The sequence below is a fragment of the Nymphaea colorata genome, chromosome 8 (genome assembly GCF_008831285.2).
Source record: "Nymphaea colorata isolate Beijing-Zhang1983 chromosome 8, ASM883128v2, whole genome shotgun sequence".
Lineage (NCBI taxonomy): Eukaryota > Viridiplantae > Streptophyta > Magnoliopsida > Nymphaeales > Nymphaeaceae > Nymphaea > Nymphaea colorata.
Genome location: NC_045145.1, coordinates 18,755,734 through 18,780,407, shown reverse-complemented (window position 1 = coordinate 18,780,407; position 24,674 = coordinate 18,755,734). Strand labels below are relative to the sequence as shown.

At 39.0% G+C, this 24,674-nt stretch overlaps 1 protein-coding gene across 2 annotated transcripts; it reads left to right on the top strand.

Annotated features, from left to right (window-relative positions):
- The first annotated feature begins 10,419 nt into the window (after positions 1-10,419).
- LOC116258751 (fatty acyl-CoA reductase 6, chloroplastic-like) lies at positions 10,420-16,307 on the top strand. 2 transcript variants are annotated; one of them, XM_031636118.2, is made up of 9 exons: positions 10,420-10,903; positions 10,989-11,092; positions 11,927-12,126; positions 12,221-12,321; positions 12,417-12,633; positions 14,617-14,778; positions 14,860-14,941; positions 15,430-15,773; positions 15,921-16,307. In XM_031636118.2, exons 1-9 carry the CDS (start codon positions 10,423-10,425, stop codon positions 16,078-16,080), a joined length of 1,851 nt encoding a protein of 616 aa, XP_031491978.2. In that variant the 5' UTR covers positions 10,420-10,422; the 3' UTR covers positions 16,081-16,307. The 2 variants fall into 2 exon arrangements, with proteins under 2 accessions (XP_031491978.2, XP_049935185.1); XM_050079228.1 differs by lacking the exons at positions 14,860-14,941; positions 15,921-16,307 and having other exon boundaries at positions 10,421-10,903; positions 15,430-15,585.
- The last annotated feature ends 8,367 nt before the right edge of the window (positions 16,308-24,674 follow it).

The window sequence follows — 24,674 nt, the reverse complement described above, 5'->3', positions numbered from 1 at the left end:
GTTTGTCACGTCATTTATGGAGATTTATATCACCTCCATGTTAGGCAAACTGTTTATCCTTTCACAAAAACACTGGTCACGGGCGCTGCACAACTAGTTGAGCCAGCTTGAGCTTGACTCGAACTCGCTTGTCAAAAGTTGATTCATTTACAAATGAGTTGAGTTGAAGTACTTCAAATGTATGCTCAAAATATTAAATGAGTTGAGTTTGAATTGTAAGAACTTGACTCATTTAAACTCAACTCACTTCGCCTACATAATAGATGTTGAATTATAATGAGAAAATAGTAAACGAATAGCAACAAAACTCGTTAAACTAGGTAAAAGAAATGAGATATGCTTAATATGAATGAGTTACACATGAATCCTCAAGTCAAGCTCGAGTTTATTCTATCGAGCTCGACTTGAGTTCAAGTTAAGTTTGAGCTGAGTTTGCTGAGTTGTATCAAGCTCGACTTGACTCATCTGCAACCATAGATGCTGATTGGAAGCATGTGGAACGACATCCCCACTGTCATTGTTCGGCCTACCATTATTGGGAGCACAATCCAAGACCCCTCCCAAGGGTGCACTTAAGGACTCAGTTTTGCCCTTTTTATAAGACCCATCTTGATCATATTGTTTAAAAATAAAAGGAATATTGCCAACATTTATATGTAGAACATGAATTTTGGTTATATACGCCGTATTGGTGAATGAAAATTTCGAGCATCAGTATGGTTAATGACAAAAAGGCTCATGTTTGATAGAAAAAAGAAATTTTTTGTGGAGACATAAAAGAAAATCCAAAAAAGTGAAAACACTCAAAAGGATGTTTCTTTGTTAATAATTTCAAAAATGTGCCTTTTTCCCTTTTGGCATATGTTTGTTGCATGATCCGACAGCGCACGCAACTCAAACTCCTCGACTGAACCAAGGATGGCAGACCAGTTCATTGTCTAAAGGAAAAATTGATCCTTGACTTGGTATTTGGTAACCATCTTGGCTGCATTGGTAGCGCAATGGCATGGATCATCAAGTGTTGCTGGGCACGATCAGCTCAAAATCCTGCACCTCCTGCACATTCAAAGGATTGATCGAATTGTTCAGTGTAGTTACTTTTCAAGAATTAACAAATACATGTATCATAATTTACCATGTCAAAGTTCAGAAAAGAACCAAACCATGGAGAAACCTATGCAACTGAATTTCATGCCCCTCTCTCCCTCCCATACCAAAGAATTCACTATGGTAGCTTTGGACGACACACTAAAAAAAATTGGTCTTGTGAAAATTAGTTTTGTGAAAAAATTGATTTTTTCAACGGTTTTGAAGGTTTGGTTTGTATGGTAAGGTAATAATTTTGAAGATCTGGTTTGTATGGTTGGGTAATAGGACCAAAATACATTTTTTTTTATGAATAACCTAGTGGGTATTAGGTTATTCGATCTCTTTTGAAAAATGGCTTTGCCAAAAGTAATTGTGTATTTGGGTAGTACGACCAAAACACCTTTTTTTTTTTTTTTATAATCTGAAGGGTATTAAGTTGTTCACTCCCTTTAAAAGAAAAAGCTTTCGTGCAAAACTCATTTTCGACATCATCTAACTGCGCTTGAAATGGCAATATTTTGGGAGGAAAAGCACTTTTTACCTCTAAAAATTAGTTTTGGAGTGTAAATTTGGTAAAAATCAGTTTTGATATCATCCAAATGGTGTTTATGAGGCAAAATCATTTTTTACCTCCAAAATTGTTTAGGTGTCATCAAAATGCCACCTATACCTTTAAACTTAAAGTTGTCTCATATGCTTTTCTAATTGTTTTAGCTAAGGAGTAAAGTCGTACATTTGAGCATCCTTGCCAATTAGAGTAGCTGGCTCATTTAGTACATTACGGGCAAAAGGTGGCCTTCAAAAAATTTATCTCTGTGCACATATCTTTGTAAGAAATTACAATGTCAAAGGCTCAATAATCCTAATGTAGCTGGTTGGGCTAAGATTATATGACAATACAAGTTTCTAGGTTGATTATCATGAGTGCTATGTCCATGCATCATAAAGTGGTGAGCTCGGTACCTAAGTTGGAAGTTACACTATTGCTATACCTAATGCAATGCAGCACAGGACCCTAGAGGCAAAGGGAATTGCGAGGCCTTCAGGCTTTTCTTGTGAGCAGTGGTCTCACCTATAATTACAGAGCCAAAAAAATTATAGTGGATTGTGAAATTTTTGCTCACCCCCAAAAAAATTTGCAGTGGGTTGTTAAACTTTTGGCATGCAACCATCCACCAATGGTGGGCCATCTATTGTTGATTCCTAAAATCTTCTCTAGTCTTGGGTCGTAGGTTTTATCGGTATACACTATGCCTCCTGAGACTTGCTGGTTATATATTTGGGTCTCCCCTTGCAAGAGAGGAAACTTAAATATTTGGATTGACATCGTGGGTAAACAAAATGAAGTGTAGACTGCTTGGCCAGAAAGGAAAATATTTATCCATGGTTGACCCTTTCACGATGATTCAATTAATTTTAATAGAAAGATTTTGCTTGAAATTTGAATTCTTTTTGACAAATATGCAAATAATGTATAGACCCTTAGTTTTCAGATCCCATGGATCTGGACCTCAAATCTGAGGGCCACCAAACGTAGCCAAAATCACCAGTCAGTAGTTTCTTAGGTCTACGATTATGGTGATGGGAGTCTCCAACTACCACAACCCCTAAAATATTGATCCCCCCAAAATAAAAATCTTAAAAAATCGCTCGCCTGTCAACTCAAGCAGCACATACAAGTCATGGATTTTCAATAAACCACAGCCCAAATTGCATTACAAAACTTTTACCTCCTGGGAATCAAGCCAGACTAATTCAGACAAAGCGATGAGCGTCATTGAAGGCATTTTCCTCCAGCTCGGTAAGTTCAATCTTATAAGAAATATACGAGACATGAATGCACATATAAAACTGCATAAATACATGCATCGCACCATAAAAAAATAGACATTAATTTGCACAAGCAAAAATCTAAAGTCAATCCAAGCATGAGTGCAGGATACATTTTCTTCTGGTAATGCTACCAGCCCCAAAAAAATGATCAAGCGCTGCAAGTAATGAAGGAGAGATATTTCTGTCTTCCAAATGAAAGGAAGAAACCCATATGCGCGCACCAGAAATTAAAAAACCCACTACCATTAAGGTTCCTTTCTCATAGTGGCGAAAGAAACAGCAGCAGGTCTAAGAAATTTAAGAATTAAGCAGATAAACCATTGGCCAACACCATGTTTATATGCAAGCAAGGATGTTAATACTAAGCGACTTAAGAACTGTGATCATCTCCTCATGCCAACGGATTGCACGAATCATTTGAAGAGTCTCAGCTCGTTAAGTCTTCTGCATTGGTTTCTGAAGAAGAACAGAATTATATGCCTAGCAATGATGTACAAATCGTTGAACCGGGGCAACGTTCCCCCTTCCCAACCCTTTTCCTTTTAATGCACGCATATTGCAAAAGAACAGTAACGAGCTCAACAAAATCTTAGATGCAAAACTGCTCTCAAGCCACTTACAAATTTATAATATTATTGCAATTCACACATCTAAAGGAAGACGTGAACAAAAGACACCAGGATTTTCCAAATGTTGTTCCCAAGAAGCTGATCATAGTTTCCCTCGATTAGAAAAATAGGGCAGCTATACTCATTACCCAACCTGTGGAAGAGAAGAAATATGAGAAAGGTGCATGACAAACATGGCAAACCCTTCAACTCAAGTACATCTTGTTAACGAGAATAGTGAAAAAAGTCCAACGTCTCTCAGTCCAACGTCTCTTCTCAAGATGGAAGGTGGATCAACGTCTCTCTGCATAGAAGGCAATACCCTTGAAGAAAACAATATGACAGCAATGGAGGAAACAAAGCAAGATTTCCTATTGAAGCCAACTATGAAGGGAAACAGAATCTTGTTATTAAAAGAGACTTTGAATTCACCAACGTCTAGAATTTGATGTATTAAATCAAAGTAGAAAATCTGTAAGCGTAAGAGTTGAGAAAATTCAAAATCAAGGAAGCCATCATCCCGTGGACGTAGATCAATTTGATCGAACCACGTAAATTGCCTTGCCTTTGGTGTGTGATATTCTCTTCTCTTCCTCGTTCTGGATATTCTTTTACATCTCACCACTTAACCACTTAAGATGCAGAGTTGTAGCATGGAATTGAACGACGTTTCACAACCCGCTAATCCAACCAACTACACTATTTTCCTTGAAGCTTGCGGGTGATATATTTGGGTCTCCCTTTGCAAGTGAGTAAACTTAAATATTTGGATTGACATGCCTGGGTGAACAAAGTCAAAAGTAGATTGGTTGGCTGGAAAGGAAAACATTTATCCATGGCTGACCATTGGATGACAATAATTTGTGCTATTTTCACCACCATTCGGCTTCACATGGCATCACTTCTACCAATCCCAGCCAAGGTACTCAAAGAAACCAATTCCTTACTTCTCCAGTTCTTTTGGAACAACCCACTTTCTTCGGCACGGAAGAGGCACCATGTTGCCTTCTCCACTTATACGTACTGAACATTCCTCACCCTTTATGCGCTCATCCTAGAGAGATGGCATGGACTTCTAATAGAGTGAATGGCCCTCTCTCTTTTGATGTGTAAGGCCCGCAGAAGTTTGCCACACTCTCTCATATAATACCAAGTTCACAAACTAGATTTAATGAAAGGCATGGAAGGAGAGTTTTGATACCGCACAAAAGCATAACTCGAAGAATTAACAAACCATACATGACAAAAATATGAACACTTCATGCTTATTGTATTGACAAAGGAAGCATATAGAAATTCATTGTTGAAATGGATGGAGCCTTGTGGATCGTTTAAAGTGGGGAGTCCCCATGAGAGCTACGATCATTTCGTGACCTTGTGATCTAAGACAGTCGGTTCATCACTGGAGCCTCTAGTAAGACCACTCAAAGATCTTTCGAATAACTGGAATGTTCAGCACACAAATTTCATGGGTTGCTATATATATTAAGCCCTTAGGCCTACAATCCTATTTGTAAACCTATGAAAGTCAAAATGACGGTTTTATCCATCATAAGCTGGATATCTATTGTCCTTGGCTGGTACACTAATACAGACTTGGACATATTAGATCGCTTGTAAACGGGTATAATTGAACAGATTGTATGTAATATACAAGTATTGATATATGTAGTGTCCTTTAAGATCCTTTGTATTTATTGAATTGATATTAGTTTCATTTTAAAATTTTGTTCCTTTCAAACGCAAGTATTTGTAAGTTACTTTCATTGCTTTAGTAGTCAAATGCACTATAAGCTGGGCACCCGGGTACTCGGTACCGGCCCGACTCGGGCTCGAGCCCTAAAAAGTTACTTAATGGCTCATTTTATCGGGCTCGGCCCAGCCCAGTACTTAACGGGTTGGGCAAGGCCTTGAGAATGTGATTGTCGGGGGGTCAACAAGCCGGACAGTAACTTAAAAAAAAAATTATTATTACTATTTTTTAAATTAACTTTACGTTGGGGTAAAACCTTTGTTTCATAGTTTCATTCTCACTGTCGTTGGAGCCGAGCCTGGTGGATGAGAACGACGGTGAGAATGAAAGTAGAGGAAGAGCCAAGCCTGGTGGAGGAGAACAACGGTGAGATTGAAAGTAGAGGAATCAGCACAAAGTTGCAAGTAAGCTCATGTGTCTTTTCAATTACACGAGCAGTAACAGATTCCTTCTTGAGGCTGGATGCTCCCAGTTGCAACCGCAGCTTTCTATAGGATTCTTTCTCTCTTTCAATGAAAATAACCTCGCCCGAGCGACGGTTTTCATGGCATCTGAAACCCTTGCTCGGGCAAGAGTAACGCTCGGGCGAGATGGTTTCACAATGTTATAGCTTCGGCGAGGGTGCTGTTTTCCCTCAGCCAAAAATTCTTGGCTTCCCGTCTGATCCGGGTAGTCGATACAGCGGACACTCATTTCACGAGAGGGAAGGACGCCATTCAATGAGAATTTTAACATAAAATAATGGATTGATAAGAAGAAGCCTCTGTTACATAAGTTCCGAATGCAAATTTTGTCAGGCCCATACGATGATGAAACTTCTGTTCGAATCCAAATCACGATTAGTAATTGGATGTGAATTTGTTTGACAGATGGCATGTTTGAGATGCCATGCTACCCATTAATCGTTCTGTAAATGCTTTGATATCTTTAAAAGTCGGCATCTTCTTGTCTCTGAAAAAGTTGAGATTGATAATCTCATGGTCCAGGATTGCCGGTACATCAATTCACTTTTAAGAAGATGTAAACGTGCCACATGCGGTTGGGAAGGTAGTAAATGAGAGGGGCCACCTAGTGGGCTCGACTGGTTAGGCATGTTCCCGAATCCCTGATGCATCATCATCGTGGTGTTTTACGAGATCGATGTGTTTTATGAAAGAGGGTCATTGACAGGCAAGTGGAAGGGCGTGAAAGCAGGTAGGGTCGGCTCCCATTACAAATTTATGTTATGTCAACTTCTTTGAACTATAAATAGGGGTCCACTGGCAAGCAAATTGAAGCTAGGAAGATAATATAGGTTCTTTCCCCCCTCCACGGTTGGATCCGAAACTAGTTATGGCGCTAGTTTGCATCCATCATATTGGGTGCTCATGGCCTGAGGCTCAACTTATAGAGATGCGTGTTCCTTAAATAGATGGCAACACCTCACGTGAGAGCATGTGAACGCGCGGAGAACAGCTAGCTACATGATCTTGATCGAGGATAATTGAACGTGAGGCTTCATTTAAAAATTGACTAAACCAAGTTTTCATATGACAATCTTCTTGAAAGGCGAAGTTTGGCATACTCCTTATTAGACCATGCTGAGAATTGGACTTGAAATCCTCCAATATAGGCATTTGAAAGCCCAGTTCAAAAATCTTGGCCATGTTTCACTTTATGGGAGTGTTTAGTTGACAACCTAAAATACTTGGTTTTGTAAAAACCAAGTTTTGTAAAAACGTAACTAAAAACTCAATTTTGTAAACTTGTTCGAATGTTCGGATGGCAAGTGCAAAAATCAGTTTTGTGTGAGAATCCTTCTGCTCATCATGAAAACCAAGCTTTTGGTAAAACCCAATTTTAATGTCATAAAAAACGTTCCTAAAAAGGTATCGTATAGCAAAACCAGGTTTGGTCTCCCAGAACCTTGTTTTAGGTGATCATCCAAACACCCTCCTAAAAAAGTTTAACAATATTCCAACACCATAGTCAGGTGGAGAATTTATTAGCTGAAAAGCTTATAAAAAATTCATTTCACCTGATTCGAATATCGGCATACGAAAGTGGACAGGTGCTAGAAAAAACGTAGAAGAATTATGACATGGAATGATGGGAATCCTAGTTTTCCTGACAAGGAACGTTCGCTCCGGCGAGGGTTTGGGTTTCAGAAACCCTGGCCCAAGCGAGGGTTTTGTTTTCAGAAACCCACTCAAGCTAGAGTTTCTGAAAACCCTCGTTCGGCGAAGGTTCACCCTCACTCGGTTTCACAATGTTTTTTTTTTTTCTAGAGAGAGAGCGAGAGATAGTAGATGGGGCAACATGCTCTTCCTCTGTTTTTACCAGACGTCTAGAGTCGGAATCTGGTCGCTGCCATCATGCTTAGCGAGCTAGAGCACGGCATTTAGCTGCAGAGCTGGACTAGAGTTCGAGCCAAGCGGAGGCTGATCCAAAAAAAGCCCAGCCCGTCCGGTCCGTTAATAATCGGGTCCGGTCGGGCTGGGCTCGAACAAAAGATCAAGTCCAAAGCCTGATTAATTATGGACCCCGATGCCCTGATTAATTATGGACCCCGATGCCCAGTAAAAAGAAGGGAAAGAAAGAAAAGAAAAACAGTAAAAATTGGGAAATAAACAAAAGAACAAAATTATTAATATAATAATAGAAGAACAGGGTTGGTATGATAGTAGTTAGTAGAAGAAAAGGAAATACATCAAGAAAAGATGACCCTTTTATCTTTTCTTTACGTGCCTACACAGGCTTCTCAGTGGGAAATGAGGGATCGCTAGCCCATCCCTATCACCGGCCATGCATATGTGAGTGCTCTGAAAAATACAAGTTTTAGTAGCCATTACATCCCCAAGGTTATAGCCTCATGTCTTGCTTTAGAGCCTATACAGACTTGTGGTGCATCTTCAACTTGGACGTTGTGTTTGCTACTGTTTGCAGCACATTGACAGTGACCACATGATTGGAACCTTGGACCTCTTGAATGTGAGTCGTTTCACCACAGGTTGTGCTAAGCTCCATGAGGCAAGAAAACTTATTTCAGTTGAATTAATTTTAATAGAACGATTACGCTTGAAACTTTCAATTCCTTTTGACAAATATTCGATTAATATATAGAAAAGTTTTTGAAATACCATCGAATACCACAAAAAATTAGGGGAAAAAATTTACTGTCATAATACAAATGAAATATTGCCCTTTTTTTTTTTCTTTCTTGATGACGACGAACCTTTTAAGAACGGGAACCCAGCAAATTGATTGTGTTAGATCACTCGACATTTGAGTAATTATGTTTAGGCTGTTAATTACAAAAATCAATGATATATACTTAGCCGAAGGACTTTTCAGAAGAAAATGAGTACATCATGGTGTCGCCGAGTGCATTCAACGAATTACAGATGCTGGACGACGGGTGATCTTTCTGATTACTAATTTTATCTGTCAAAATTCGAGAAGGAACCAATAGCAACGCAATCTTTTCAAACGAAGAAAACGGTATGTTACAGTAAGTTAAACAGTGGATGATTTCACAACCATGCATTCCAGATCACATTTGAGATCCACATTACATTATAAAACCCATGAACTCTCGGTTTGTTGGATCTATATTTATGTTGATGGCAATCTCCAGCTACCATGACCCCCTACATAATTGACCCCAGAAAAAAAACTCAAGAAATCCTTGAAGCACATGCATACGAGTCACCAATTTCAGGGAAGGCTGTGAAATATGATTTTAAAATTCTGCATTCTTTTAAAGTTTGACAAACACCATTATATATATTTTACCCGATCCTGCCCCGGTTCATTGTTGAAGGTCCGTAAATTCCACCCACATATATATATTAATATTATTGAGAGAAATCATTGAGATGTTTGAAAAATTTTTAGTAATATGAACTGTTTGGATCTCAAGATGGGGTTTCCTTTTGGGGAGGAGTTGCTTGTTGAAAATTGCTGCTCTCTCAAATAATGGTGACCTTCTTGGTTGCCATATTTCTTTGGGGACTTAGTTTTTTTTTTTTGCCTCTGTTTGTGACTTTTTTAATTCTTTAATCAATAAATGGGGGAAACCTATAGAAATAACTGAAAGGGGCCAGAACTAGGGGTGTGAAAATATCTCAACCGAAACTAGGGGTGTGAAATGGTCCAAAAAAGTCACTTACTTACACCCAATTATCTATGGAAGAAAACATATAACATTACTTGCTTACTTTTTCTTTACAATTTTAAAAACCAAAATTTTTTATTGCCTTGAAAAGTGAAAAAAAAAAAACATTGGCTTAAATAGTACAAATATAATTTATTGGTACGGAGAAATATTTTTGAAACTGCTGCCTAAAATTTTCCAGTGCAACGTTTTAAGTGTGACCCTTAAAGAAATACTATTAAAGGATGAACAACTTGAGAAACGGATGGCTTCAACGTGCAAAGTTCGATGCACGAGGGAAACAGGAAACCATTTCCGGACTCCCACGTTGAGCACACGGGCATTAGGAGGCGTATATGAAAGCAGCTGATCATAATTAATGTCCACTTTGTTCACGTTTACGTTTAAATGATCCATTATGCATGCTGCTGGATGACGGCGTTCCACATGTGCTTAATCGAGCGCAGAGGGTTTTTGTCATTTACCATTTTCTTGCTTCCCAAACCGGTGCAGCAATAAACCGAACCCAAATTCAAGGTCTTGGACTCGACACTCCCGTGGATCGAAGTCTTGTCAGATTAAAGTTTAATGAGCTAGAGTTGGCTGGTCCAGTTTGATTCGCCATCCAGAACTTTTGGTTAAAGGGCATTTGAGTTAACGACCTATATCAATGGGTCTAAATTGGTCGCAGTGTAGGTTAGTATGGACTAACCGGCAAATAGGGAAGGCATTTAAGCGTTCTGACTTCACCCGCGCACAGTTCCCCTTGTGATTTCAATTTGTGCGTTATTTGGCGGTATGCTCTCCTCGTTATCATCGTCGCTCATTTTTGTACTTAAAAACAGAAAAAACATGATCCTCTTTGGTTCTTTAGAGCTGCAGAAAAATATGATAATGGTGGTAATAATAAATGGATCTACCTACCAAACATCCAAAAGAAAAATAGAAAATCATCCATCCTATAGCATGCCGCTGTCGTTGGAACTGCTATAAGAACAAGTGCAATGCTCGAAACTCTCCAGCCTATCAAGCCTCCCGCAAAGATCAATCTCGAGACATTCTTCCTTCCTCATCACCATATCATGTTTAGCTTAGGTCACTTTTCTTTCATGTCTCCTCCCACAATGAATGCTACACGTCTAGCAGCTAACCAAGTGCCTGCGAATTATTCCGTCAGCTGCATCAGCCCTCCCCATCATCTCCGGTCGCCCACACCACAGCCGGCCTGCTGCACCTTCAATTCCTTCCCTGTCAAAATCACGCAACCAGCTTCCCTCGTGAGAATGGTGGACGTCAAGCGGCCATCTCAATCGAAAAGGTCATTGGTGGCCACAAGGGCTGGAATGTTGACGACGCCGAAGGAGAGGGAGGTGGCTGCAGAAGAAGAAGAAGAAGAAGAAGAGGACGGCTGTGGTCTAGGGATCGTGGAATTCCTCAGAGATAAGAACATGCTTATCACAGGAACGACCGGCTTTGTCGGAAAACGTATAGCTATCAAATTCATGAACTTGTTCCTACGGTTGCTGTACATCTTGCCATTCAGAATTAATATTTGCTTGATACCATGCAGTGCTTATAGAGAAGATCCTCCGGAGTCAGCCTGACGTAGGCAAGCTTTTCCTTCTCATTCAAGGGCCAAACCAAGAGGCTGTGAACAAAAGATTAAGACACGAAGTATGTTTATTTTTTGTTTGTTTACATGTGGGCACTTACCCTCCCTCAGATTTACAGCTTAACACTAAACACTCGATTTAGTAAGAGACAGGCCCCTAATGTTTGAAACCGCCCCTTCACTTTTTCTTGTTTCTGTTTTTTTCTCTCCATCTTTATCCCTTAGAAAGCTTCAACTTTATTTCGGAAAAATGGTGTGTGTATGGCTATAAGTTGCCCTGGATAGTTAAATAAGCCAAGGGTCTTCCTTTTTCTTTTGCTAAAAGGTACTTTTGTTTTGTTTATTAGTTCCTTCATTTTCATGTTTGGGCCTTTTGGGGCTCTTCTCCACTTTTTTTTAAAATTTAATTTTCACCATGTGCACAACTTTTATCAAAAAATCACTTAGTTACCTTACCATTTTACCTTTGCCAAGAATATAAATTGAATATAATCATCATAAAAAATTCATTGTTACTTTATATTACCATTTTACCTATGCCAAGAATACAATTTTAATATAATCATCATAAAAAATTCGTTGTTACTTTATATAATATGATCTGCTTTTCTATAGAATTCATAAAGTCCTTAGCGTTTCACTTTGATTTAAAGAAATTATTTACCGGACTTCTAAGAACGGGTTCACATGGTAGAATCACGCATCTATGGAAGAAAAAAGTATGTAAAATATGATTATTACTTATTGCCTTGCATATGGCACCAACAAAAATTTCTGCCACCGCCACTTCGATCTTCATACTGGCGGCCAACATCATATAATGACAGAAAAAATCGCCATGATCCATGCATTTCCATTCACAAAAAAAATGATGAGATCTTTTGTTCTTTAACAAGATAATCAACGCCAAACTCTTCAAGCGTTTGAAGGGAGTCCACGGGAGTTCTTACGAAGCTTTTATGCTAAGCAAGCTGGTCCCAGTAGTTGCACATCTTGGAGAGGACTCTTTGGGAATGGAGGGAAAAGTGCACAAAGATATTGTAGACAATGTTGACGTAATTGTAACTTGCGCTGCGAACACGAAGTTTGATGAAAGGTCAGTACTTTGCAGAATGCATGTGGATTCGTTACCTATCTCCTCCTCAAATTTTCTCAATTCCTTCTAAAACTTTAAATTGAGCACAAAACAGGTATGATGTGGCTCTGAATACAAACACCAATGGGGCATCGAGGCTGGTAAAGCTTGCAAGAAGATGCAGGAAACTTAAGGTCTTCTTGCATGTTTCCACAGGTAGTATCTGATCGGTTGTTGAACCCTCTCTCTAGCCAAGGATGTCAATGGACATAATTCTTTCTCTTATTCTTTCTTTCTTTTCCGAATTGTAGCTTATGTGAATGGACCGAGAACTGGGCTGTTAAAGGAAAGGCCATTCTTCCTCGGAGAAAGCATTGCACGAGAGGAAGCTATGGCAACACATTCTCAGGAAATCCCACCCATCTTGGATATCGGAGCCGAAACAAAGATAATAAACGACACTCTGGAAGGACGGGCGGAAAACACGACATCTCTAACTCCAAGAATGAAAGAGCTGGGTCTCGAAAGGTATCCAAAACCATAATGTTTTTTGTCATAGTTTGCTTTTCTACAAGCACCCGAAATATTAACTACGTAGCAGTATAGCCAGTCAACCGGCAAAACGCTTTTCTTTTGTCCAGTTTGCCTTGCATGCATGCCTATGATTTCTAATTTATTGGAGAATGTCATCCTTTTCGAAAAAAATTTTAATAAGAGGCGGCCCATGTCAATTTCTCTTAAGTTGTGAAACAAAAAATATTGTTGCTTAAAGCCATCAAAATGTCATGTAGCAGTGTACCCCCATTTTCTTCTTTTTCTTTTTTTTTTTTGCTTCTCAATTCACCAAAATTCCACTGGTAGCCCTTATAACTAGGCCGCTTTGATGAAAGGTGAGAATAACTAAAAATTACAGAGGGTGTTCTCCCCTGAAATCATAAGCAAAAGGCTATCTCAAAATATGAACTTTCAAATAGTTTGCATCATAAATTTCTCCACCTCTCAAAGTTACTCAATTGTAACCTCTCTCCCTCTCCCTCTCCCTCTCTCTCTCTCTCACACACACACACACACACACACACACACACAAACCTCTGCCCACTTTCCTTTTTTTTCTGATTTGCTATAACGTGGAGTTGCGTGCACGCAACATATATACATTCCTAAAAAAGGAAAAAGGATTGTGCATGCAGAAGAGTGTATATAACCAGCTTCCATAAATAACTTGTCTCCTGGTCTCCTTCTTGACGGCCATGTGGTACGTGGTCCTTTTTCCCAGTGGCCCACTCAGTCTTCTCTCTTGGTTGGGAACTCGCTCTTGTAGCCTTTGGCCCAAGGGTTTATGCTTTAGATCCCAGTGCCTTTTGTCCATCGTTGCCTATTTTGGATGGAGAGTGCGCGTGGGTTGTACAGATATCCACTATTAAAAAATTTTGGAGTTTCAAAAAAATGTCTTGTTTGAACTTTTTTAACTCTTTCATTTTTTTTGCACATTACACATGGGGCACATGGAACCAGCTTCACCTTTTGCCACCTACTCCATTTCCCGCTGTTGCTGTTTCTTGATCGATTCGTCTTTTTGTAACACCCCAGATGTTTAGTCCCGTATCGAAGATTGTGAGGGATCTTCAAGGGCTTATAATGGGAGGCTATTAATGAGATGATTGTCCTGGTTCCTAGCCTTTTTAGGATTGGAACCGAAATTGCTAGGGGGCGGGTTGGGATCCGTCGAACCAGGGGCCCGAACCCGGGAGTGGGTCGGGTTGTTATAGTGGTATCAGAGCAGTTTCAACACTCGGACCTGGGGTCCCACACGCGCGGACGCGTGTGCTTTAAGGGGGGTGGATTGTAACACCCCAGAAGTTTAGTCCTGTATCGAAGATTGTGAGGAATCTTCAAAGGCTTATAATGGGAGGCTATTAATGAGATGATTGTCCTGGTTCCTAGCCTTTTTAGGATTGGAACCGAAATTGCTAGGGGGCGGGTTGGGATCCGTCGAACCAGGGGCCCGAACCCGGGAGTGGGTCGGGTTGTTATACTTTTTACCTAATCTTTCCGAATTATCTACCCCTTTTCAGCTGCTCCTTAATTCTCTCCCTCTTCCTACTATCTTCAGAGTTAATTTGACCTTTCACTCGGTGTTTTGGCTTACCAAAGCCTGCTTGTGGGTGCAGCAACAACCAGGTCTTTAGGATTTGTTTGGCAACAATAACACATTATTATTGTCTTATGAATTTACCTCAAAAATAGAATATATTTGTTTAACATTATAACAAGTGTTTCATTGGATCTTTCTTGCTGACTGATTCCCTTCTCTTCCTTCCCCTTTCTTTACTTAGCCTATGAGAGTATTTCTTCACACTTTTTGCACCTTTTTGTGCACATGATGACATTTATATTTTTCCACCTATTACCATACCGTGTTCCCCATTTTGTTATTATATGTTTCTTAAATGCTGAGGGTTCGATGGAGGGCAGGGTTTGTGCTAATGGTGGTTGTTGCCTGTGGACCAGGGCAAAGATCCACAGCTGGCAAAATGTTTACTCTTTCACAAAAGCGATGGGTGAGATGGTGATCGGTACCATCTCAAGCGACCTCCCAACAGTCATTGTTCGGCCTACCATCATTGGAAGCACAATTCAAGACCCATTCCCGGGGTGGATTCAAGGACTCAGGTCAGCCCCTTTTAACTTAATTTCCTGATATTCTGAATTGAAAGGAAACTGAGTAAAACATCCTATTCGCTCGCTCTCTAGAATGGCAGACCCAGTCATTATCTACTACGGGAAAGGCCAATTTAACGTCTTCACAGCGGAAGGAAAGACTGTTCTTGACATGGTAGCCATCTCTCTCTCTCTCCCTCCCTCTTGCCACTAGCCAACAAACTCATGTTGAGGATGTTGTCCGTTACAAAGAGATAAGGAGGCTATCCACCATATTTGGGAAGGAGATAAGGAGGCTATCCACCATATTTGGGAAGGAGATATCTACAGATTTGGGCGTTTCCTCAATCAGCTCAGATTTGGGCATTTTTCCATATCGACGCTATCTTCTCCATGATTGTTGGAATCAATACCAACAATATAGGCTGAAGGATTTTTGGTAACTCCCTTATATGATGTTTCCATCTAAAGGTGTTTGTAACTCTATATAAAGAGTGAATAACTCCCGTAAAAAGTGTGTGTGAAATAATACGAAGGAGTAGCCCCTCTTTTCTCTCGTGGATGTAGGCTACAAGCCGAACCACGTAAATGTTGCCTTCCTTTCTTATCCGCACTATCTAGTTCTTCATTATATTCGTTTTAACAGATGTTTGATCATTTTAGGTGCCCGCAGACATGGTTATAAACGCAATCTTGGCCGCAATGGTAAGGCATGGATCATCAGGCGTTCCTGGCCTGAATATTTATCACGTTGGGACAAGTTCCACAAACCCCCTGCGAGCGGATGAGCTGTTTAATCACTGTTATGAGCACTTTCATTCCTTCCCTTTGATTGATTCACAAGGAAAATTTGTCCATATAGAAAGGATGAAGTTCTTTGACACACTGGAAGCGATGTCTTCATATTTGTCGGCTGGCGAAAACGGCAGATTGAAAAAGGCAAAAGACATGCACATCTTAAGGAAGCTATCGGTAACATATGAGCCATACAGTAGTTATAAAGGAAGGTAAGGTGTTTTAAGTTGCCATTAGAGGTTAAGGTGCTTAAGTTAACAAATCCACACAAACATATATATATATATATAATGAACCACATGCTTTTCTTTTATAATAATGAAAAAAGGAATGGGTAGCCTTGATATGAGGAATTTCAGGTTTGATATCGCAAATGCAAAAAAATTGATGAAGAGAATGTCGCGAGTGGAGAGAAGCAACTTCACATTTGATGTGGCAGCAATAGACTGGAGGGATTACATTGTCAACGTGCACATTCCTGGTCTACGGAAGCATATCATCAATGGCGGTGGTTCATGAGCAAAATATTTCACAACCTTTATGTATATATCATATCTTCATTTACCTGTCTGGTTTCGTTAAGAAACCATGCCATTTAGAAGGCTATGTTGTGCGTTTAACTAAATTGCATCTTTACTCTTTCATGCGTCGGTCGTATACCATTGTAATGCTTGCTAAACGTTGTGCTTCATGGAACAACAGCTTTGCTGTTTTAGTTATGAAATAAAAATGCTTTGGTTCAATGACACCACAAAAATGAATATTTCTACTCCACACCAGCAGGGACATTGTTTGTGCAAATTAAATATATCACTGAGCCGTATGTTCTGCCTTGCGTTTGCAAAGGTTGAATTTGAGAGGACACATATAACACCAGTAATTAGATATGGTCCGCCATTATCTCTCACTCCAGCTGTTCGACTTGCTGCCACCGACGGTACCTGAAATTGACATTGCAGTCCCCCCTGATTCTCAAACAAAACATTGTTCATCACCAATCTCATAAGTCATAAGAAAGAAAGTTTCAAACAAAACAAAGAATGTCGGGTTAGTAAAGTAGTTCGGATCGGGTCTGACCCAGACCCAATCCAAAACGTATCCTGCCGTGTCCAAGTGTCGGAGTGCCGATACCAGTACGAGGCCCATTTTGCCGTGTCCGTGTGACATACTTCAAGATACAGTGAAAGAAGTGTCTGAACATTGCGATCAATTGAAATTATCTTGGAAGGAAATAGGTTGCTCCATTATGTCAGATGGATAGACTCATACAAAGTCAAGAACACTTGTAAATTTTCTTGTTTATTACCCTAAAAGTACAATGTTCTTGAAATCTCGACTTGTCTGATGTTCCTAAGACTGCTGAGATTTTGTTCAATGTTTTTGACAATGTCGTACAAGAAGTTGGACCGGCAAACATTGTAACAGTTTGTTACAGATAATTCTGCAAATTATAGAGTTGCAGGGGATTTGTTATTTCAAAAGTATGGAACATTTTTTTGGAGTCCATGTGCCACTCATGCTATCAAACTTATGCTTCAAGATCTTAATGAAATGCATGATATGAAATCAGCCATTGACCAATGTCAAGAGGTAACAAAATTTATCTATAATTATGCATATGTATTGAGTTTGATGAGAAAATTTACAAAAAGAGTTGAATTGATACGACCTGCACAAACTAGATTTGCCACAAATGTATTGACTGTGCAGAGTGTGGTGAAACAAAGAACTCCTTTGAGGCAGATGTTCGCTAGTGAAGAATGGGTTGTATATCCACATGCTCATAAAAGATTGTGGATATCATATTTAATAACGAATTTTGGGAAACATGTGTGAAGCTATTGAAGGTCTATGTTCCATTAGTGAAAGTCCTCAGGTTAGCTGACAGCGAGGATAGGCCTTGCATAGGGTACTTATATGAGGCAATGGATAAAGCAAAATAGGCAATTCGAGACAACTTAAAAGGAAAGAAAAAGTTATATATGCCCATATGGAAAATGATAGATAAAAGATGGACTGGACAGCTTTATCAACCTCTTCATACAGCAGCTCACTATCTAAATCTTGCAATTAGATTTTCTCCTACATTTAAGAATGACAAAGAAGTCTTGCGTGGTTTGTTGGATTGTATTAACGTGTTAGTGGCAGATTCTAGAGAACAAGATGCCGTCAGCAATGAGTTGGATCTATATGATACTTGTTATCGGGGCATGGGACAACCTATAATTATGCATATGTATTGAGTTTGATGAGAAAGTTTACAAAAGGAGTTGAATTGATACGACCTGCACAAACTAGATTTGCCACAAATATATTGACTGTGCAGAGTGTGGTGAAACAAAGAACTCCTTTGAGGCAGATGTTCGCTAGTGAAGAATGGGCTGCATATCCACATGCTCGTAAAAGATTGTGGATATCATATTTAATAACGAATTTTGGGAATCATATGTGAAGCTATTGAAGGTCTATGTTCCATTAGTGAAAGTCCTCAGGTTAGCTGACAGCGAGGATAGGCCTTGCATAGGGTACTTATATATGCCCATATGAAAAATGATAGATAAAAGATGGACTGGACAGCTTTATCAACCTCTTCATGCAGCAGCTTACTATCTAAATCTTGCAATTAGATTTTCTCCTACATTTAAGAAGGACAAAGAAGTCTTGCGTTGTTTGTTGGATTGTATTAACGTGTTAGTGGCAGATTCTAGAAAACAAGATGCTGTCAGCAATGAGTTGGATCTATATGATACTTGTTATCGGGCATGGGACAACCTATAATTATGCATATCTATTGAGTTTGATGAGAAAGTTTACAAAAGGAGTTGAATTGATATGACCTGCACAAACTAGATTTGCCACAAATGTATTGACTGTGCAGAGTGTGGTGAAACAAAGAACTCCTTTGAGGCAGATGTTCGCTAGTGAAGAATGGGCTGCATATTCACATGCTCGTAAAAGATTGTGGATATCATATTTAATAACGAATTTTGGGAATCATGTGTGAAGCTATTGAAGGTCTATGTTCTATTAGTGAAAGTCCTCAGGTTAGCTGACAGCGAGGATAGGCCTTGCATAGGGTACTTATATGAGGCAATGGATAAAGCAAAATAGGCAATTCGAGACAACTTAAAAGGAAAGAAAAAGTTATATATGCCCATATGAAAAATGATAGATAAAAGATAGACTGGACAGCTTTATCAACCTCTTCATACAGCAGCTCACTATCTAAATTTTGCAATTAGATTTTCTCCTACATTTAAGAATGACAAAGAAGTCTTGCGTGGTTTGTTGGATTGTATTAACGTGTTAGTGGCAGATTCTAGAGAACAAGATGCCGTCAGCAATGAGTTGGATCTATATGATACTTGTTATCGGGGAGGACAACCATGTATCCAGGTAAATACATAGAAATGTTTAATTTACTTTGCATTTGTTACATTTGATTCTTTTAGAACTTTCACATTGATTTGTTATAATGTTATATTTTTGTTTAGATTTGTGGTGGAATAGGTATGGGTTTGATTGTCCAACCTAGCACATTTTGCAATCAAAGTCCTCAGCCATACATGCAGTGCTAGTGGATGCGAAATGAACTTGAGTGTGTTCCAACATATCCATAGCAAAAAAAGAAATAGGCTCGAACATAAAATGTTGAATGACTTTGTCTTTGTTCGATATAATATAAGGTTGAAACAAAGGTCATATAGCTTAATGTTTACATTTTTTGTACAATATATTTATACGAAATTATATATTAACAAGTTTTCTCTTATGTAACGTAGAGAATTACAAAAAAAAAGCAGCAAGAAAGCACACATCTCAGTTCGATCCTATCAGCTTGGAAAACTTTGACGATCTGCAACAAAAGGCTTTGTTGATGAGGGAGAGTCTGCTAGTGCTACTGCTGGTGTTGAATATGTTGATGAAGATCTTCCAATTTTTTACGATGAAGATGAAGAAGAAGAAGAAGATGAAGATTATGAATGATGAATCATTATATGTATCGAACGACTGAAGAGTTATGAATCTATGATTGTTGAACACTTGAATCATTGAATGTTTTATCTATGGCTTATGCTTTGTTGATTGAAATTGAATAATATTGTTATGAATTTTGATGTCTATGAAGTATGAATGGTGAACCGTGAACGCGTAAGTTTATAGCATTTAGCAATAATAAGTCTATCATTATCTAAAACATGTTTTCTATGAAAAATTTATTATTTTTAATTTTTTCTAATTTTTTTATGAATTTTCCGATTTTTTTTATTTATTATTATTTTTAAAAAAAAAATTATGATACGGTTATGATACATTATGATACGGCGTATCTTAAAGCCTGACCTATACGGCTTGCGATACTTGCGATACGCGTTTTACAACTTTGGTTGGAACCAAGTGGCTTGGCTTCCATTCACGACCGGTTTCAGCATTCACCTGCTTTAACTTAAACAATCACATTTCTGATTAATTAAGGAACACTATTTGCTCTTCTGAAGAAACTACGGAAAGCAGTTCAAAATTACATGTTCTAAAAACAGGAGCTGCATAATAAAAGTTGTATGAAAAGCAATCAGTGCAAGTTGAACTAGAATAGGAGTTGTTCGAATTAATCGACATGCTCATGCATACAACTTTCTGCAAGCTCATGTCTACAACTGTCTGCAATGGAACTGTTAAGCAGTCACATAAGAGCACACTCAGGTATATGGTGTCAAAAACAGGAATCTTGAAAAGAAGCACTTTGATTAAGGAAAAAAAAAATAACATAAGATAGAAACGCAAAATACGTTTCGACATATATCAGCTGTAACTTTGTTCTTGCCAATGGTAGAAGTTCATCATCTTTTAAATGCTAATATACATAAATATTTGGCAAATATATAAATATTCTGGAAACATTTCACACAATAAATGCCCAGGGATCCATAACACAAACGACAAAAGCTCTCCAGTGTGAAGCATATACAAATAAAAGATCATGTAATACTTAAACTGAGGACGATTTGAAAAATTAAGATTCTACTAGAAAAGCTCATTCATCTATTCAAGTCTTTAAGAAGGATGTTTCTCCCGTCCAAAACCGTGAAATAAGTGACTTTTTGCCTCTCAAACATTGTTTTTCCTCTTCATTCCCCCTTTTTGGGTCTAGCAGTATCAGATTAAGCACACAAAAGACAGACCATGCTTGCACTTTGAGAAAATTTTAAACCTCCTTACTAAGGAAGTACCACTGTAAGTCCCCATTCCTACCGGAGAAATTGATCAAATGAACAAAAACCACAACGACCAAGAAGAAAGGAACCAAATGAAACCGAGAGGTATAAACCAACACACCAGGGTCCAGCAAGATCTGGTCCCAAGGCGTCGTCTCCCCACTGTTCCCGTTTGTTACTTGCATCACCATCGAAATGAATAAACGAGAAGAAACCACGGCGACGTTATATTCCTCCTTGTAACCCTTTCACTAACCAACCAAATCAATTCACGAGTTGAAGATCGATTGAGACTGCCGGGTGATCTGGGGAAAAAGAAAAGGCAGAGGAGATGTATCTGGTGAGCCTTAGACGGCGTAGCGCTTACCTCCGGTCACCAGAATGGTCGGGCTTGGAGCCAAGGGTAACTACACTCTTCTTTCGCCCCAGGAAAGAAGGGTAATAGCCAAGCCTATCACCCTAATCTCCAGCCGGATTCCACTAGCGTCGCCGTCGCCTACCTCTTCCTCACCTTCTTTCGTCTTCTTCTGGTTCAAAGGGAACAGGGAGGGGGGGGGAGAGAGAGAGAGAGAGCAACCCGTCGTGCCCTGCGCACTGAGACGATGCCCTAACGTTTCCCTCCTCCTCCAGTATGTTGGCAGCCCATCAAACGGGAGAGAGACAGGGGCAGAGAGAGAGCGGCGACGTCCATCTTTTTTCGCTCACCCTCTCGGATCGATGGAAAATGGCGGGAAACCCACAGGGAACGGAAGGCGGCTTCGGTTATTCCTTTCAGCGTGAGAAAATGAGAAGGCAAATGAACCAAGTCCGAGTTATAGGTCTGGCCAACGGCGGGTCGAGTTGCTAGGGCTCGAATGGATTCGGATTAGGCATTGACCGAATTTCTTCTGGAAAAAATTGGATATTGAAAAATTTAACAATCTATTAAAAAATCGGGTAGGATTTTGATTCAAGATATAACGTTCAGTCAAATTCAGATTCAATTTTAATAAGTGTTTGACAAGATTCGGACTTAAAATTGAATTTGGGTTCAATTTCGAAAGAAATATTTTGTATACAATGTCCTCACGTGTTGATTGAGGATGGAAATATGTCCGATTTAAATCGAATATCAAACCAAGCCACCTGAAAAAATCGGATATGAAAAAAAAATTAACATCAGATTAAGAAATTGGATAATTGGATGAGATTTAGATTTAAGAAATGATATACGATCTGATTATGATATATATAAATATGTGATCATATTTGAATTTGGAAGAGATTTAGTTTTGAACAAATATCTTATATCCAACACCCATACATTTTGAACTGCCAGATTCCGTTTAAAATTTGGAATCAGATTCGAATGTGAATGTGAAAAATAAGATTTGGATTCCTTTCAGCTTTATATATGACTTTTTGTTGTTAATATTCAAATCTGAATATGAATTTGAATATGTGAATATCCAAAAAATTGGATATGGTTAAGAGTATATCTGATTATAATTTGTTCTATGGACATTCCCATCCTTAATCCAATCCGTTCACATCCTTACTCCAATCCGTCCAGACTCATCACTTGTCAACCTCGTAAAAGTAACATACACTTTCAAAACTTAATTTTATCAGAAAATGCACTTTCACTTAAAAGTAGAGATTAAGTTCAGAAAAACTAAAATTGTATGACTCTTTGATGCTCTTGAAATTTTCGTCCAGAAAAAAGGTTATGAAAAAGAATACAGAATGACTGACAGCAGGATAAAGTTATACCTTTTCCAAATCGAAGGTGTGTTCGTTGCATATGCAGAAAAAACATACAAGAAATTTTCTTTGTTCCTCTTAAGCATTTTTCCAGGAAAAAAAAAAAAAAACCTTGGTGGCTGTTACATAGTGCATCAGATGGGTTATATGCAATACATCTGAAAGCTTTATAATCCCCACTAACAATGTTAAAAAAAGATGTGAATCAAATGAAACAATCAACCAACATAATAATAATAATGGATGTTCAATATCTGTTTCTCATTGTATTATCAACTCATGCATCAGAAGCACGTCAAGACTGAAAACCCTGTCGTTAGAGCTCCAACGCAGTCCCAATTGAGCATGCAAGGGACAACATACACACAGATCATATCGAACAACTAAATAGGCCTGAAAAACAAAAGGGTGAATAAGAAGAGGAAATATTAGGAAGCAGCAAGAGGAAGAATAAACAGGGAAGTAGGAACACCACATTTTTATGTTACTGCTAGTCGAATAACAAAACTATAATTTACTGTGAAAATTACAATTGCTCCTTCAAACTAACGTGATGTTTGAAATGGCCACCAATATGTCACTTTTAAAGGGTAATTAGAAGCATGATTGTGAAAGAAAAAACATGCGAGAGGAGCAGCCATCCATGAAGTTCTTGAACAATTCGTGGATGTAGGTCACGTTCAAAGATAATTTAACGTTTGGCTCCTGTTAAAATTTGAGACTGTAGTTCGGTCCAACGAAAAATTCCTCATGCCGCCCCTAGTTGTGTTAAGATTGTGTTCGTTGTGTTTTCTATTTCTCAAAGCTCCAATCATAATCATGCACTGAAGTCAAGGGCAGAGCTGCGTGGAATCGAAATACTGCTGGGTTTCCAATGATAAAACTGCTTCAGAAGCTGGAAGAAATTGGAGAGCAAGGTCAAAAAAGCAGCCTTCAGTGTGAAGAGTGCTAACAATAAGGCAAAACCAAAAAATGAGGAAAAGATTGAAGTTGCCAAAACCACCATCGTGCAGGCAGAGATAACGTTACAGCTAAAACCGTTACTCAAATGTGCCAAAATTATGTTGCTAAAATCCCTCAAGATGTTGTAACCCCCAATGCTGAAATCAAGGAGATTGATACAATAAACATGGCATGTAAATCTCCTTGTAACAAATCTGTATTATTTAAAGGATGGAGATAGTGTGTCTCTCATAGTTTTGAGAGTTACCGTGAATGTAGGTACAAAGTACTGAGCCACGTTAAAATTAAGTCTTTTTCACTTGTTTTTATGGTATCAGAGCAATTCGAATTCGTGAAGCAGTCGTAAAACAGAGGTCTAACAAAGGAAGAACAGAGGTAATTCCACCTGTTCACGGCAACGACGTCTACTGGCGTTTCCAAATCCGATCTTTATAGTTGTCGAACAGGAGTTCAAACGATTCCTGAACATCTGCAGATCCTTCCAGTGTGTTTGCAGAATTTTTGGAGCCTGGAGAAGGGAGCGCTTGATTTTTGAAGAGCTACTGGTCAAGAAACAGGAGGAACAGGGCAACACCGATTTCTGCCCTTCGTTCCATCATCTGGCGTTACCTCCATGGACAATTTCCCACTGCAAGATTTTACAAGAAGGATTGCCTTTCTGTTGCGGATCCAACAGCCTTGAGCTCGATCGGATTGGTGATCGGAGCTGGCCGAAATTGCTAAAATTCTGGCCGCCTCTCCTGCTGCAACTACTGTCGTCAATAGGAACAGAGCATCAGTCTCAAGGCAGACGTGCTATCCCTGTGGTGATTTGGTGCAGACACCCATATTATATAGAAGCATCTTGATTAATTAGCAGAGCATGGAAGCTACCAGAGAAGCTAAGTATCCTGACCCCTATAATTTTATTGTAGCAAATTTTGTTTCATTAAAGGTGAATCAATCGAACTTCCCTCTATGGAAGACTCAGCTCCTTGGCCTTATTGAAAGTCAGAACATGCGTGGTTTTATTAATGGGAACCATCCCAAGCATACTGAATTCATAACAAGGAATAATGATTTTGTTGAGAATGTAGACTTTCTTGAATGGAAGAAATCAGATTGTCTTTTGGGGGGATGGATCACCGGAACACTCTCAGAAGAGGTTCTTGGTTTAGTTGTTGGCTTGGAGACTTCAAAAGAAGTCCAGGA